Here is a 15,995-nt window from a genome sequence, read left to right as displayed (position 1 = left end):
AATTATATAGGTTTCAAGTGTATTATAGAATTACAATTCTATAATACATCATCTATACTCTACATTGCATGTTCACCAGGCCAAGTTGAATCTCCTTCTGTCACCATATATTTGACCCCCTTTACCCTTTACTACTACCCTCTACCCCCCTTCCCCTCTGGTAACCACCATACTGTTGTCTGTCTGTGAGGTTTTGTTTGTTTGTCTTATTTGTTTATTTATTACTTTCTATTTTATATTCCACATATTAGTGAAATCATATGGTTCCTGATTTTTTCTAACTTATTTTGCCTAGCACAGTATTCTCAAGACTCATCCATGTTGTCACAAATGGCAGTATTTCATCTTTAATCATGGCTGAGTAGTATTCTGTTATATATATGTACCACAACTTCTTTATTCAATCATCTACCAAAGGACACTTTCATTGTGTGCATGTTTTGCCCACTGTGAATAATTGTTCAGTGAACATAGAGGTTCATATACCTTTATGAATAATGTTCTAATTTGGGGGGGAGATACCCAGAAAGTGTATAATCTCATGAATTACCTTATTTCTTTTCTATTTGTTAGAAAGCCAGTGATGTTCCAAATGGAATTTGCTCTATCAACCTGGGCCTTGGAATGAAGATAGCATGAAACAGGGCCACACCCTACCCATGATAACATAAGCAAGAAACACACCTTTGCTGTTATAGACCATCAAGGTTTGGGGGGGTTAATTGTTATATAGCATAACTAACCCAAATTGACTTATATAGATCCCAATATGAAGAAGATACTGACTACAAAAATGAATGAGACATTATTTACATCCTCAAGAACCTCATTTTATAATAGGGAAATAAGTACATCAAAATAATTATAAACAATATGTTGAAAGCTCATAGGACATATGGAAAGTACACATAGGACATATGATTACATTGAAGAAAGAGGGACAAACCCTATTTAAGGGGTTTTAGGAATGCTTTATGTAGAAAATGACACTGAATTTGAATTTGGGAATCTATGTAAAGGTTCAAATATTTTTTGAAAAAACAAAAGGACATTCTAGAAACAAATACCATATTCAAAAGTATAGAGGTGTAAAAAGAATTTACTTTTATTTATTTTATTTTTTAAATAATTTTTATCAGTTTATTTGAGCCAAACTGATGACAATTGCTGGGGAGCAAAACCTGAATAGATTGAGAAATTTCTCCAGAAAATGGCAGTTTTGTACCTTATTTTATACATTATAATCAAAAGAGGAGGCATAATTAGGTTGTATTACATGAAATCTATTGTTGGTAGATTAGGGAGGCCAGAGAAAGCAAAGTAGGGGGGCCCCTTGGATTGAATAGAAAATAAAATGATAGTCACATACTTCTTTTACATAGGTGGTATGGGATAGTTAGCAATCAACAATTAACATGGTAACAATAACAATGAGGGGATTTGTGGGATCCATGGTGCAGAGTGCTCCCCATGGTGCCTGTGCTTTGAGGGATCCAGAAAAACAAAATTTGACATTCTAAATGTATGTTATAGATGCAAAAAAAAACCCCAATAGGCTCAATTAAGGTAAAGATGAACTTTTGTCAGGGAAGGTTCCAGCCTAGGACATTACTGCCTGCCATGACCTACTTTTAGTTGGCAAGTTCACACCATCCTATGTGATTACTTTAGGTTCACAAGTTTGCAAGGCTATCACGCAGGCCTCCCCCAAGCTTGTCAGACTTAGCAGTTTCATCCACAAATATTTAATTTAATATACTAGCTTGCAATTATCTAACAGTTAAATCATTTTCTGATCCTAAAACAACATTGTAAATTATAGTAATGTTATAATTACATAATTTGAAAAAAATTAACTGGCAATTTTTAGAAGAATTTAATTTTTAAAGAAATAGCAAGAAGCATGATGTGTTTTGGGATGTCTAATATCTGTGTTGGCATCTATAATATGGGGCAAAATTTGAGAGATGAATGCAGAAAGGTTGTTAGAACCTTTCTTATACATACAGTTCTAGATACAGGAGAAATGGCAAGTTATATTTTATTTACAGTACTTGTAGTTTTAGCAGAATTGTTATGAAATGTTTTATTTCTTATTTGTGTGTGTTCTTATATGTGCAATGCCCATTTCAAATGCTGCTGCAAGGTTACTTAAGGGTCTGGTCTCTAATGGCATCTTTTGCTTCCATCCATCAGACTTCAGCTGGAGGGATGTCATAGAAATGGCACTGGACAGTTTTACTTTAGTGGCCTGTGAACCAAATTCCACCATCTTGAAAACTGTGGGCTCCAGATCATTTTGGGCTAAGTCCCTTGGAATACTTTCTCACATTATACAAATTCTAAAGAAAATACACACACACATACACACACCACAGAGTCCTAACAGTTTCATGTTTACTAAATTGTGAACCAGGAGCTTGTGGCTCGAGGTATCAGGCAGAACACAAACATTTACCTCTCCTCACAGAATCCTATTGAAATGACACAGTAAATGGTACAGACAGGATAAATTGATTACAGCTTTGAGAAGGAAACAATCCATGGGAATGGAGATTTGTATAGACTTTTGGAAGATGGAAGGGAGATATAGTTACACTGATAGATAAACTAGGGCAGGGGAAATCATGACCCAGAAAACACACAGGGAAAAGCTACTGAGAAGGTTGGCATTTTCCACCTGGTAAAGAGGAGGCATGAAAAGTGGGAGTGGTTGCTGGACAGTTACTTGTTCAGGTAATTCATTAAGGAAACATCCATAGAGTAGCTTGCTCAGTCAATAGGAGAATGAAAATGAAATTCCACACAGGCAGTCAGGTTCAGGAGCCCTGGAGAATAACCACTCCATATTACTCATCACTTATACCATGTTCTAGGCACTATTCCTGGTGCTAGGCACATAGCAGGAATGTCTCAGTCAGCACTCTCATAGACTGTGTATTTTCACAGGAGAGGCAAACAAGAAACAAATCATCTAATAAATATACATGTAGATATATAATGATAAGCAGGCAAGCAGGGTAAAGAATGCAGAGGTTTTGTTTTAGGTAGGGAAGTCAGACAGGGAGGGCCTTTCTGAGGACATGACATTTGAGCAAAGCTAAATCAAAGTTAAAAGAATGAACCATGTGATTATCTGCAGGAAGAGGTGCAACAATCAGGATGAGGGAGGTTTCAGGTTTGAGGAATATCAAGAAGGCCATGTGGCTGGAACAGAGTGAGGGATAGGTGTTAGAAAGAGCCAGAGCCAGATCCTGTAGTATTCTAAGAGTAAGGGCCTACACCACTGCATTTTTCTAAGTGTGATGAAAAGCCATACAAGCTCACATCTTTAAGCATTACTCTTTATTTGGAGAACTACAGCCAGTGAAGAGGTTGTTGCAGGAGTTGAGGTTCGACAGGATGGTGGTTTCAGCCATGATATAGTGATGATAGTGATGGGAAAGTGTTAGATCTGAGATACATTTTGAAGGTGGAATTGATAAAATTGGCTACTGGGTTGCTTGCAGGATATGAATCAAGGATAACTCACATTGGAATGAGATGTAAGAAGACTTCAAGAAACAGGTTCTAGAAATGTAGTTAGACTACCGGATCCTGCCATACCTCAAGTCTGAAGAGGAGGCCTATGTGAAGTTTCTGGTTTTGCTAAAACTTGTTTGAATAGATCGATCAAATATTAAAAATTTGTGAATAATGTCAGTATTTAGAAATACCCAAAAGATACATGTAATACTACAACTCTTACTTTTGCAAAAAAAAAAAGTTGTAGATAGTTGGTGAAAGATGGTTGTTTTACTGATAAACAGTAAAATTTTTGCTTTTGTTTTTCCACTCTGTAACAGTGACTGGTAACACTGTTGAATAAAGACTGAGTCAGGACAAATATTATTCAATTCTGGGTGAATGTTCTTGCTGGCCCCCTCCACTCAAGCCTTACTTATCTAAAGAATTAAATGGCCTGGGACATTATGGTAACATGGTTTTTAAAGATGAGCAAGCTCAGCAAAAGAGTGCTGTGGTCATTATTTTCTCACCTCAATCAATTCCCTTATCAACTGGATTGATCTCAGGACAGCTAGACCAGGATAATCTGTCCCTCTCAGATTTCCTGCTTTGTATCTTCTTGCCCATACCTTTGATTCCAAACAAGTGGGTACACAGTTCCATGAGGTCAGTGTCTTTTAAAATAAGAACTATGCTTTGTAACACCATAGATATTGGGGGAAATATTCACCCTTGGGAGATGGAAACTAATGGATAAATACTGCTGCCACCTCCTTTGATGGGCAATTCTGGGAAGCCCTGGAGGAGTGACCTCTATTTCTCACAACAGTGACCTCAGCAATTCACCTTGATATTGGCCTTCCCTCATTCCCAATTTCACTTTTCCTGTATTCTCACTACTGCTTCCTGGGGTCATCTTCCTGGAATGTGCACACAATCCTGTGCAGTGCCCTGCTTCTGAGAACTCAAGCTAAGACAGCTGCTTCTTAATAATCATGGCAAAACACCCATCATGGAAAAACATCAGTTTGAAAATAAAATTTTGATTTTCTGCATCTCCAGTGTTTGGTTCCATTGTAAAGAAATTCACATACATCCATTCACCTAGTTTTTTGTTCTTCATATGTTTGTTATTGTGAGCTTAGGGAAAGCAATTAGGTTCATGGCACTACTAATGTTAAGCATATTTAACTCCAAACTTGAGTGATTTATTTTCAACTGTAGGATCCCTTATTTCAAGTGCACTATATACATATAGAGCCTTGAAATATATATATATATATATAGAGAGAGAGAGAGAGAGAGAGAGAGAGAGAGAGAGAGAGAGAGAGAGAGAGAAAGAGAGAGAGAGAGAGAGAGAGAGAGAGAGAGAGAGAGAGAGAAAGAGAGAGAGAGAGAGAGAGAGAGAGAGAGAGAGAGAGAGAGAGGGAGAGGAAGAGAATTTCAAGTGCACAAACTTGATTTACTTGGGCAATACATCACATCACAAAGTCTGATGCTTCCACTTTAAAGAAATTGCTATCTAACTGTAATAATGCACAACTGTGAGGCATGATTAAGCATTCCATATAGTTGATAACCTTGTGAAGTAAACACAGATAAAATATTTGCTCTCATTTTTTTGAGATTATCAAACTAGCAGAAAGGACTTAGGGTCTTTCCACCAGGGCTGGCAAGATTGTTAAAACACACACAGTCATGGGAAAGGAGGAGCAACAGTTGGGCAACCTAGTAAAGTGGAAGAAACCTTTCACTCACTGTTTTATTAACAGTTGTTTTTGAGTGTCTTTAATAATTCAGGCAATATACAAGGCACTCTAGGTATAATGATTGTTGGAAATATGTTATAAGAGAAGTTGGGTGGGAAAAGAAAGCAAGTTCCTGGGAGGGAGATATTATAACAGTTTCAGACTTTGATACAATGGGAATCTATAACTAACATTACCATCACCATTAGGGGACATAGTTATGTGGACCAAGGGAGCAGTGATTTTCAAAGTGACCAGTCAAATCAGTTTTAGTATCTTGTCAACCAATGGGACAATCATTTTTTCACCGGTCAATTACATTTATTAATTAGACAGTTTGATCAACATGTGGCATTGAAATGGACTCAAAATTGAGAGATGCAGTAAAACAAATTGGTTTGGTGAACATTTTTCCTTGAATGGGGTTGTTGTTTGAGTGATTTGGAAAGTTGATTTTAGAAAATTTGTGAATTACTGTGGCCATGAGAGTCATTATTCCAGTTCAGCACCAATGTGACCCCTAAGGCCTTCTTTGTTGCTTATTCAAAAGGAAATAAATAATGATGACTAGATTGTCTTCAGGGGTTTCATGAGTCAGCAACTAAAGCCTATTAATTCATCCACAAGAAAAGAGCTTTAGACATCTGGGTCTTGGAAAGGAAAAGGAGGAAGGCTATCTCTTGGATTTTATCAGCCACTATTCTTCTACAATAGTGTTTACCCGATATTTACCTTGAAAACCAGGAAAACTCTAGTGTTACTCCCTGTCACCTGTTTATGGAAGGAGCTGAATTCTGAGGCATTCTAGCTCTTTTTCAGCCTGGATTAAAAATTCATATCAGGTTTCAGATCATAGAGACTTCCCAGGTCAAGAGCAGCTTGCTGTGCAAAGTTCAATTTTATAATTTTACCTGACTTTATCCCCACCTGTACTTCATGCCTACATCCTTTAGTGAAAATGGCATTGCTTTGAATTTGAAGGTTGCATGCAGGCAGGCAGAGCAGCTTTACTCCCATCCTGAGTTGGAACAGATAATGGACTCTGAAGAGCAGGTGTCCAACTGACCAAGGTCATCAAACAATGACTCAGTGTAAATACCCAAATTGTAGTTGTGGACAAACTTGGCACATGACAGGTGCAGTTGATGAGTGCCCTTTTGTCTAGCTGTCACAGTGGTCTAAGGACAGAGAACAATTCAAATGAAGAGGCCTGTGCCTGCCTTGGAAGGTTACATCTTCACTGTAGCAACCTGTAAGTTGGCATTACTGATGTGGTTAGATGATTTTGTTTCTCAGGAACTATTCATTCAGGGGAAAAAGTGGAAAGTGTAAAGATGAAGTCAGTTTTCTTTTGACGTTCCCAAAGATGAATACTTGTGAAGGACAAGCAGGCAATCTCTTCTTAGAAATAGTCAATCCAAAGAACCTAGAAAGTCCTTCAGAGTAGCAAATAGAGGATCACAACTTCAAACAAACAAATAAACAAACAAACAAGCCACAAGTAAAAAAAAATCAGAAGACTCTGCTCCTGGGAAGTTTAAATTATAACCAATATATCACAAGTGCATGGTTCTCAACACTGTATTGAAGTTTCAGTTTGAGACAATGTCTGAAAGTTTAAGTCAAAGGCATCTAATAAGTGTGAGGTATGAATGATTAAAGTCACAAAAAATGAGTTTAAGTTACTAGGACTTTAAAAAATACAGTTATAAGATGAAAGAGATTTAGAAAAATCCTTGAATTATACAGGTTTAGGGTACACATATTACAATAATTTATAGCATTTTTTCTGATTCCATAGCTGTAAGGGCTAATATTATGTTAAATCATTAGAAAGTAAATGAGTGTAAACTTAAGTTGCTCTATATTCTCAATGTAATTATGAGGTCAGCAAATGTTTAATAAAGAAATATATTGAGAGAAAAAAACAACCTTTGAAAGGGCTTAGGGTGTACAGATTATATTGGTGTATATTATTTTTCCCCATTTCACAAGTGTGAAAGCTGAATGAAACAAGTTATTCAATATAATATAGATCTTTAGAGTGAAAGAGCCCAAATTCAAAGTCATGTCTTCTGACTGTTAACTAGGTCCTTCTTGCTACTTTACCACAATGCATGAAGCACTCCGAGTGTCAAAAAAAAAGTTTCCAGAAAGCTCTGAGTTCAGTGGGTCCTGCTAACTTCTCCCTTCAGATTCACTGCAATGATAGTTGTGTGGGAATGGCTGTTCTCTGTGTCTATAGATTACAAACTGTAGCCTTCTCTTCTTTATGTAAAGATATGGGTGGCCAACAAATATATTTTTGAGTATCTACTGCATACCAGACATTGTTCTAGTTGCTGGGATACAGAATGACTTATTCCTTGCCTCAAGGGACTTTTATACTAGTGGGGGGTGACAACCAACAAGCATCAAATAAATAAATAAATAAATCATATCAGATTCTGATAAGTGTTAGGAAGAAAATAACGTGGGGTAACATAGTTAAAAGTAACTAGCACTGGCAAGTTAAGGTAGGACTGAGGCCAGCTGGGTTTTCAGCTAGGGTGGTTAGTGGCTTCATCAAGCAGGAAGACTGTAGAAGCAACATTAACCATACTCAAAATAGTAGCTTGAATGAAAGACATGGCAAATGACGAAATGGGCAAGAGATAACATTTTGAATATACATTACTGTTGGGGGCCAGGTAACCCATCCAGTGTTTTGAGTCTAGGCCAAGAAATGTGGACATGCAGAAGAAAATGAGACAGCTTCTGGGTGGAGGGTGAGTGTGGGTTTCCTTAAGAGAGATAGAATAATGGTGGTGCTGATGTATAGTATCACATCCTAAACCTGAAATCATTCCACATTATTAAAAAAGGAAGGGGAGTATAATGGTTGATACATCCAATAGTTTCGTACCAAGAAAATATTCATTACATAAATTAACACAATACAAGGATAACCTCACAGAGATTATTGTCCATGTTTGACAAATAAGGAAACTGAGGTACAGTAACTTTCCTGTGAAAGGCTAAATAATGCCCTAGCCCCCAAAATGTCCAAGTCCTAATCCTCAGGACCTGTGAATGCGTTATCTTATGTGGTAAAAGGGACTTTGCAGATGTGATTGAAAAAATTCGAGATGAAGAGATTATTCTAGATTATCTATGTGTGTTTACCCAATGAAATTATAAAAATCCTTAAAAGAGTCAGAAAGAAGATAAAAGCAGAGTCTGAGTGATGTGGCTAGGAGCCAAGGAATGCAGGCATGTTATAGAAGCTGGAAGAGGCAAGAGAATAGATTATCCCCTAGAGCTTTTGGAAGAAATATCACCTTGATTTTAGTCCAGTGAAACTGATTTCAGAGCTCTGTCCTCCAGAACTGTAACACAATAAATTTGTTGCTTAAGTCACTAAATTTGTGGTAATTTGTTACATCAGCAATAGGAAACTAATATATTTTTCAAGGCCAGGGAGCTACAAAGTGTCAGGGACAGAATTAAAATGGAAGCAATCTGGCATCACTGTTAGAGATTTAACCACTATGTTATAGGACCTCTTACAGGCAGAATAAATTTTTGGGTTGAATGCAAAATATGTGTCTCCTAGGTTTTCCTCCTAAGCTCAGAATTCCATGTTTTAAGAGAAACTGAAAAAAGAGAAAGAGGATCCTATACCAGAGGTATACCGCAGTCCCCTTTACTGCTCTATGTCTTCAGTCCTGAACCTAAGAGATCACTAAATAAACATCCCATTTTAAAGATAAGGAATTCACCCTGGCTGGTGTGGCTCAATGGGTTGAGTGCTGGCCTGTGAACCAAAGGGTCACTGGTTCAATTCCCAGTCAGGGCACATGCCTGGGTTGCGGGCCAGGTCCCCAGCTGGGGGCATACCAGAGGCAATGACACATTGATGTTTCTCTCTCTTTCTCCCCTTCCCTTCTGCCTAAAGCTAAATAAATAAATAATCTTAAAAAAGAAAGATGAGGAATTTGAGGACTAAAGGATTGTGATTTTGATGTTACCTAACGGGTTGAAACAATCAGCTAGTTACAGAAGGGGCAGGTAGTAATATGGAGAAATCCACTGATTTCAACACTTGTATGGAACTCAAAGAAGGAGGCAAATGAGGACCAAAGGATCCATGGTTCCTGAAACCTGTGTTTCTCATTATTCACTTAGAGAGAGTGGGGGAAGAAATGTGAATTACACAGCTGCCCAACATAATACATCTAGAAGAATTCAAAGTTTTCACTGAAACTTTAGCCCCTTCTGATTATTATATCCCTAAATATTAGCCACTTTGACATCCTGATTTCTGCCCCCAGCTCTCTAACACAGCATCTAAGACAGTGGGTGCTCATAAGTATTAATTGAATCAATCAAAAATGTTTATGACAGCATCCTTAAACTAGTGCTTTCCCTAATTTAAGGTGCATGCAAATCTCCTGGGAACCTCGTTAAAATGAAGATTCAGAGTTAAAAGTTCTGGTTGGGGCCTGTGGTTGGCCATTTCTACCAAGCTCCCATGGTCTGTATTTTTCAAGGTCCTGAAAATGAGACTTTTCTATCCAAATACAAAATACAAGTCATGTAAAGTTTGATCATTCAGTGAAAGTTTGCAAAGATGGCATAGAAAATTTTCCCCTTTTAGGCAACCCTGCCCTCCCAATAAAGGGAGCAAATTAGATGCCCGGAATTGGAGAGAGTTGGAACAGTGCCCCAAATACCTGTTCCTTGGGCTCTGCTCTGGTCTTCCAGAAGCAGGGAAGGGTGTAATGAAAGGAAAAAGGGAAGTGTCCAGGAGTTCTCATGCCTCCGTTTCTCTTCCACTTCCAGCCTTTAAGGCGCATCTGCCCCGTTTGAACCTCCGAAGTCACCACCAAACACACGGCTGTGCAGCGCCGCGCCCCCCTCCACGCCCTTGCCCAGGCGGAGACAGACGACGCGCGTGCGTGCGCACTCAGTATAAATAGATCCCAGGCGCCGGCCCCTGGACAGAGCCGGGCTGCGGGCACCGCGGTCATGGCGGGTGAGGACAATCAGTGGCCGGGCAGCATCCTCTACAACATGCTCATGAGCGCTAAGCAAAAGCCCGAGGCGTCAGAAGCAGCGGAGCCCAAGGTGCGGCTGAGGGGCGCGTGCCTGGGCTGCTCTTGTGGCGTGGAGCCCCCATTGGGCAGAGAGGGGCTGCCAAGTAGGCGGCCAGTGGCGGTCCTGTACCGCTGCTGTTTGTGCGGTGAAGATCACCCAAGGCAAGGCAGCATTCTCTACCACATGCTCACGAGCGCAAAACAAACGCAAGAAGCTTCCAAGGCACCCAAGGCACGGCTGGCGGGGGCGTGCTGGGGCTGCTCCTGCGGCTCGGAGCCGCCGGTGGGCAGAGAGGAGATGCTGGGCAGGCGGGCTACGGCGCTCATATACCGCTGCTGCTTTTGCGGTGAAAACCACCCACGGCGGGGCAGCAGCATCTTCAACAACATGCCCACAAGCTCAAAACAAATGCACGCGGTTCGGCCGGGAGTGCTGCTGGGGGCCCCCTGGTGGAACCCCTCGAGTGGCGCACAGCGGCGAGTGACCCTCAAGAGTCCACAGGTGGCCTGCGAGGCAGCTTCAGCAAGCCTGTTGAAGACGATGCGCTTTGTCAAGTTCTTACCCTGTTTCCAGGTTCTGCCCCTGGACCAGCAGCTGGTGCTGGTGCGCAGCGGCTGGGCGCCACTACTCATGCTGGAGCTGGCCCAGGATCGCGTGAGCTTCGAGACCATGGAGACTTCGGAGCCCAGTCCACTGCAGAGTATCCTCACCACCAGGCGGCGGGAGACTGCCGGCGAGGAGCCGCCGCCTCTCCCTACGCTGCAGCAACACTTGGTGCCACCAACAGAGGCCAGGCGTTTGCCTTCAGCCACCGAAGTCCAAGCTATTAAGAGCTTCCTTGCCAAGTGCTGGAGCCTGGGCATCAGTTCCAAGGAGTACGCCTACCTCAAGGGGATCGTGCTCTTTACCCCAGGTAAGGGCCCTGGCCTCTGGCTCTGGGTTTTCTCTGCTCAATAGGGGATTCCGCAGTGTCTACTAGGACTCAGGCACTGAAGAGCGTTCAGTGGTCAGGGGAGTGTCTGGGCAAAAGTGAAGAATGGCTACTAACTCAGCACAGTTGGGGGAGCTCCAGAAACCACCTCTTGTGGGTGGGCTGCTGCCAGAAACACATCCTAGAGGAGGGGCATACTTTGTTGAAGTTTGTACTTATCTCTCTGTAACTTTCTGTTACTACTCAAAAGTCTGTGCCTTCGAGGGGCATGGGTATTCCACCTCCTCTGGTTTTTCACATCTAGTAGCATAGCAGTAAAAAAAGTTTGTGTTTACTTCAAAGTCTGCAACTTCTCTTTCTGAACCTGGCTCTGAAACTTACTAGAATCTTTCTGTTGGAGGGCCTCTAGTAAGGCTGGAAAGAAATGAGACATTTCTGAAGGACCCATAGGGAGACCATGCCCTGGGGACACTGTCAGGCAGGACACGACTTAGTGTTTCATGGTCTTTCTCTGAACGGTCATTTTTATGGTCCTAAGCAGCTGTACTGTGTCATCCTTCAAATGTCTGTGAATATCAGGCTAGCAATGGGGCAGGGAAATGACACACTAGGGACTGTGAGCAGGAGCACTGTATATTAGAGCTTGAAAAGACCTTAGAGACCTCCTAATCAAGTTCCTTTGTCCTCTGTCCCATTCGCAAATTAGGTAGCCTAGTCCTAAGGGACCTTACTGCAAAGTGAATGGCCAGTGAGTTGTGGAGCATGGGCCTCCTCTCTCCTGGACCCAATGTCTTTTGGGCACTAGACACTGTCCTCCTCACAGTGCAACCAAATCATGGGAGACCATCTCCATGGACAGCCTAGAACCTAGTCTCAAGTATGTCCTACTACTAAAGTCATCTTCAATCAGAGCCCTTCCAAAAGGGCCACAGTGGGCAGGAAGTTTCCAGGCAGCTTGCATAGGGATAGTTTTCATGACATTTTTTTCCTGACACCAGGAGTCTCAGGTCATGTCCTTACTTCCTGCCTAGCATCTTTGAAGGGCTATAGAGCAGTATTTAGTCAGAAAATAATTTATTTTCAAGTCAAATATATTTCAGGACCTAGAAATGCCAGCTCATCCCAATGATCATTGTAGGTAACATTTTGATTACATCACTGTCTTCCAAACTTGACTGTGCATTAGAAACATTGGGGCTGGGTGGGGGGCGGGGCTTGTTTAAAGTCTCTTTAGGCCCCACCCCTACAGATTCTGATTAAGTAGTTCTGGTCCAGGGTCTGCAAACCTGCATTCAAGTGCCCCAGGTGGTTCCTAAGATCATTGGGAAATAGTTTATGCTTTCCTTCAGCCTGTGTTATTAAACATCTATCATGCGCCTTGTTCTGCTGGGACACAAAGATAAGACGGGCCAGTTTCTAGAAGTTTACATTTCACTAGTTTCCCTCCTTTCCTTCACCCCATTTTGTTGTTTTGCACACTTTCCACACACACACACACACACACACACACATACACATACACACACACACAATCTCCCTTATTCTTGCTCTACTTTTCAGAATCCTCCCAATCAGCTGAGTATATTTAAAACACAAATGCATCTGTATTGGGAGGAAAAGTGAAGCCTGTTAAGTGTGTGTACTTTCTTTGCTGTTTATCTTTTTGGATCCTTTGATCTTTATGTTTAACATGTGTTTTTACTGTGGAGTCCATCTATCCACCTTTCTTTCTTCTCTGAATTTACTTTGAAGGCAAGCCTTCTTTGGGGGGGGAAAAGCCATTTTAGAGGGGGGATGAGATGGTGAAAGGGGAGGTATGGTATGGAAGCAGACAAAAGTAATGTAGAGTTCACATGATAAAGATTTAATGAACCTGAATATGACCTAGAGGAGCTTTATGTTGCTGTGGAGTTTCACACAGACCTCTTGTTACCATCATCAGTGAAATTCAAACTCAATAAACTTGGGTCCCAAGCCTGGATAATGAGGTGTAGGTGGCAGGGGATGTTAATGTGTGGACTGGGGTAATCAGAATTGGAATATGGATTAGAGATGCTGCTTTTTTTGCTTTCAATTTATTTATCAAATTTTGTATTTGCCTATAATAGGAATGGCTCATTTATTGACATTATGATTTTTTAAAGAACACTGGTTCTGCTACTCTGTGAGGATTAGCATGGTGCTTTTGAAATACATCTCTGTTGCATTTTGTAGAAAAAAAGAAGGAAAATGATTGCAATCATCATTGACATCACTTAAACAGAATGAAAAAATTGGTGATTAATTAAATACAAGTTGAAGAACTTTACAGTAATATCATGGAGGATCAAAGGACTTTAAAAAAGCAGCTTCCTCTTACTACCTTCTTAAATTTATAGGCACTTCATCTTTCCTGCATTGTATTTCACTCAGTTTTACTTGGGTTTCACACTGGACTGCAAGAAGGCCATGTATTCTCTATTTGAAAAAGTTACTTTTGAACCATGTTGCAATCCATGATGTTTTCATGTTGGCTTTTTAACCTTTTAATGGCTGTAAAGCAGTACTTTCAAAGACCTCTTATTTTAAAGTAATTTTTAAAAAGAGCCCTTTGGTGCACTCATTAGAGTTACTCTTTTTCCTCCACCTTCTCCAATACAGAAATCATGGTACAATGAGCTAAGTGACTGGTGTTATCTTTTAAATTATTATGGGACTCAAGACTAAAATCAGTCTATAGGCAAATAGTTACATAAAACAAGACAGTGAGCCACAGTTTATGTCTGAAGTTTACCACCATTGACTGGATAATTATTATAATGCTGGAAAACTCAAGGGAGGATGATAAAATATTTGTAACTGGCAGAATTTGTTGTCATTGTACAATGGCCTGCTTCCCATAGGTAAATGGTAAAGTGCTCACTTCTTGAAATAATTTTACTTTCTTCAGATTTGCACAGATAATGAACAGGAACAATAATTCATTAAACTACATTCTACGGTCACATTGAATTAAGTGTACATTTGTTGGCTCAGGGCCAGCAGTTTTTAAGTGTGAGGATACAAACATAGTGGGTAATAAATAAGAATAATAATATAATGTTTCATTCTTGAAAGCATTGCTTCTGAAAATTTAGACCTGGTTTGGCATTTATATTTGCTCTAGAAAGCCCTTTTCACCAGGAAGCTTGAGCTCTTGTTTAATTTGGGAAGGGGCATGAATGATATATTTAAAAAGCTAGCAAAGGCCCTGGCTGGTGTGGTTCAGTTGGTTGGGCATCATCCTGTAAACCAAAAGGTCATTAGTTCGATTCCCAGTCAGGGCACGTGCCTGGGTTGCAGGTTCAGTCCCAGTTGGGGTGTGTGAGAGAGGCAACTGATTGATGTTTCTGTTCCCTTCTTTCTTCCTCCCTTCCCCTCTCTCTAGAATCAATAAAAGAAAAAGAACTTTTAAATAAATAAAAAAGCTAGCAAAGGACTCTGTGAGTGAGCTGTAAATAATGAAGAGATTTTTCTCTTGTTTTCTCCTCCAGATCTGCCAGGTCTGCAGTGTGTGAAGTACGTTCAGGGACTTCAGTGGGGAACTCAGCAGATCCTTGGCGAACATACCAGGATGATGCACAGGGGGTTCCATGCCAGAGTTGCTGCACTGAATAGTATCCTTTTTGAGCTTCGATTCATCAGTGCCTCTGCCATTGCTGAACTGTTCTTCAGGCCCATCATCGGCGCGGTCAGCATGGATGATATGATGCTGGAGATGCTTTGCACGAATTTATAAAGGCATCTGTGGGTCACAGAAATGCAGTTCGCCATGAAGAATGATAAGGAGCTGTGTGTAGAAGAGTGTAAATAGCATAAAATAAACTTTCTTAGTATTTTTACATGCATAGTATTTTTGTATTCAGTTAAAGAAAAACTTTAGTTACAGACAATTAGAAAATCCCCTGTTTCATAATAGTTGACTGTGAAGGAAAACATTTGCAACAGGTAACATGTCTCTGTACATCTTTAAAGAATGAACAGGGTACTACACTAGTGAGCTATTTTCATAAGTTTAGTGACTCTCCACTGAACCTGGTAAAATCAAATTTGTAACATTGTTTTAATAAATGTTAAGGTGTGAACCATTAACTTGATTGCAAAAGGTTTCATCAGGGTTTAAGACTCCAAAAAATACTTTAAAACCTAGTCAACATAAACAAAAATTAAGTTACCTTTGTAGATGGCATTATGGCATTTAATATTATGACATGCCAGTGCCAGTGAGGGTCAACTTGTCTCTGCTTTCATTTCCACTTCCAACATCTGCATGGAAGTCTGTCTTTGTACCAAGTAGAGTCAAGTGGCAGTCTGCAATCATAGAGGCACCTGACAGTGAAGTAGGAGTTTTTCAGAGTTTTAGTTTGGGATTTTTCTGCACACAGTGGATAAAGGTCAACAGGAAACTTACATTCTATAGTTCCAGAAGGCTCAACATCATTATAAACCCCCAATTATATCTTACCTTTTAGATATATTATAGAGGTAACTGTCACATTGAACAAGCATTGCATGAAATCATCAAGTGACTTTGTTGTTGGCTCCTGCTGCCCCTTTAAATGTCATCTGTAGAACTAGTTCTTTCTTGTCTCTGGATAAAATTTAGGGCACTAAATGTTTGTTCATTTATAGGTAATAAATTGCCCATTAGTGATTAATACATCTAGACCCACTGCAAGGAGTCTTCAGCTTCCTTTTGTGTAGATCCCTTT

At 40.3% G+C, this 15,995-nt stretch overlaps 1 protein-coding gene across 1 annotated transcript; it reads left to right on the top strand.

The window, feature by feature from the left end:
* The first annotated feature begins 10,232 nt into the window (after positions 1-10,232).
* On the top strand, positions 10,233-15,373 carry NR0B1 (nuclear receptor subfamily 0 group B member 1). Its single transcript, XM_028523071.2, has 2 exons — positions 10,233-11,247; positions 14,778-15,373. Exons 1-2 carry the CDS (start codon positions 10,266-10,268, stop codon positions 15,020-15,022), a joined length of 1,227 nt encoding a protein of 408 aa, XP_028378872.1. The 5' UTR covers positions 10,233-10,265; the 3' UTR covers positions 15,023-15,373.
* Positions 15,374-15,995: the final 622 nt, after the last annotated feature.

The sequence above is a fragment of the Phyllostomus discolor genome, chromosome X (genome assembly GCF_004126475.2).
Source record: "Phyllostomus discolor isolate MPI-MPIP mPhyDis1 chromosome X, mPhyDis1.pri.v3, whole genome shotgun sequence".
In the NCBI taxonomy this organism is placed as follows: Eukaryota; Metazoa; Chordata; class Mammalia; order Chiroptera; family Phyllostomidae; genus Phyllostomus; species Phyllostomus discolor.
Note: the sequence above shows the minus strand (reverse complement) of the source record. Positions and strands in the feature narration are given on the sequence as shown.

Coding starts and splice junctions, on each gene's coding strand:
- NR0B1 (XM_028523071.2), top strand. CDS start 10,266: ATGGCGGGTGAGGACAATCAGTGGCCGGGCAGCATCCTCTACAACATG. Junction 11,248..14,777: donor GATCGTGCTCTTTACCCCAG/GTAAGGGCCCTG, acceptor TTTCTCCTCCAG/ATCTGCCAGGTCTGCAGTGT.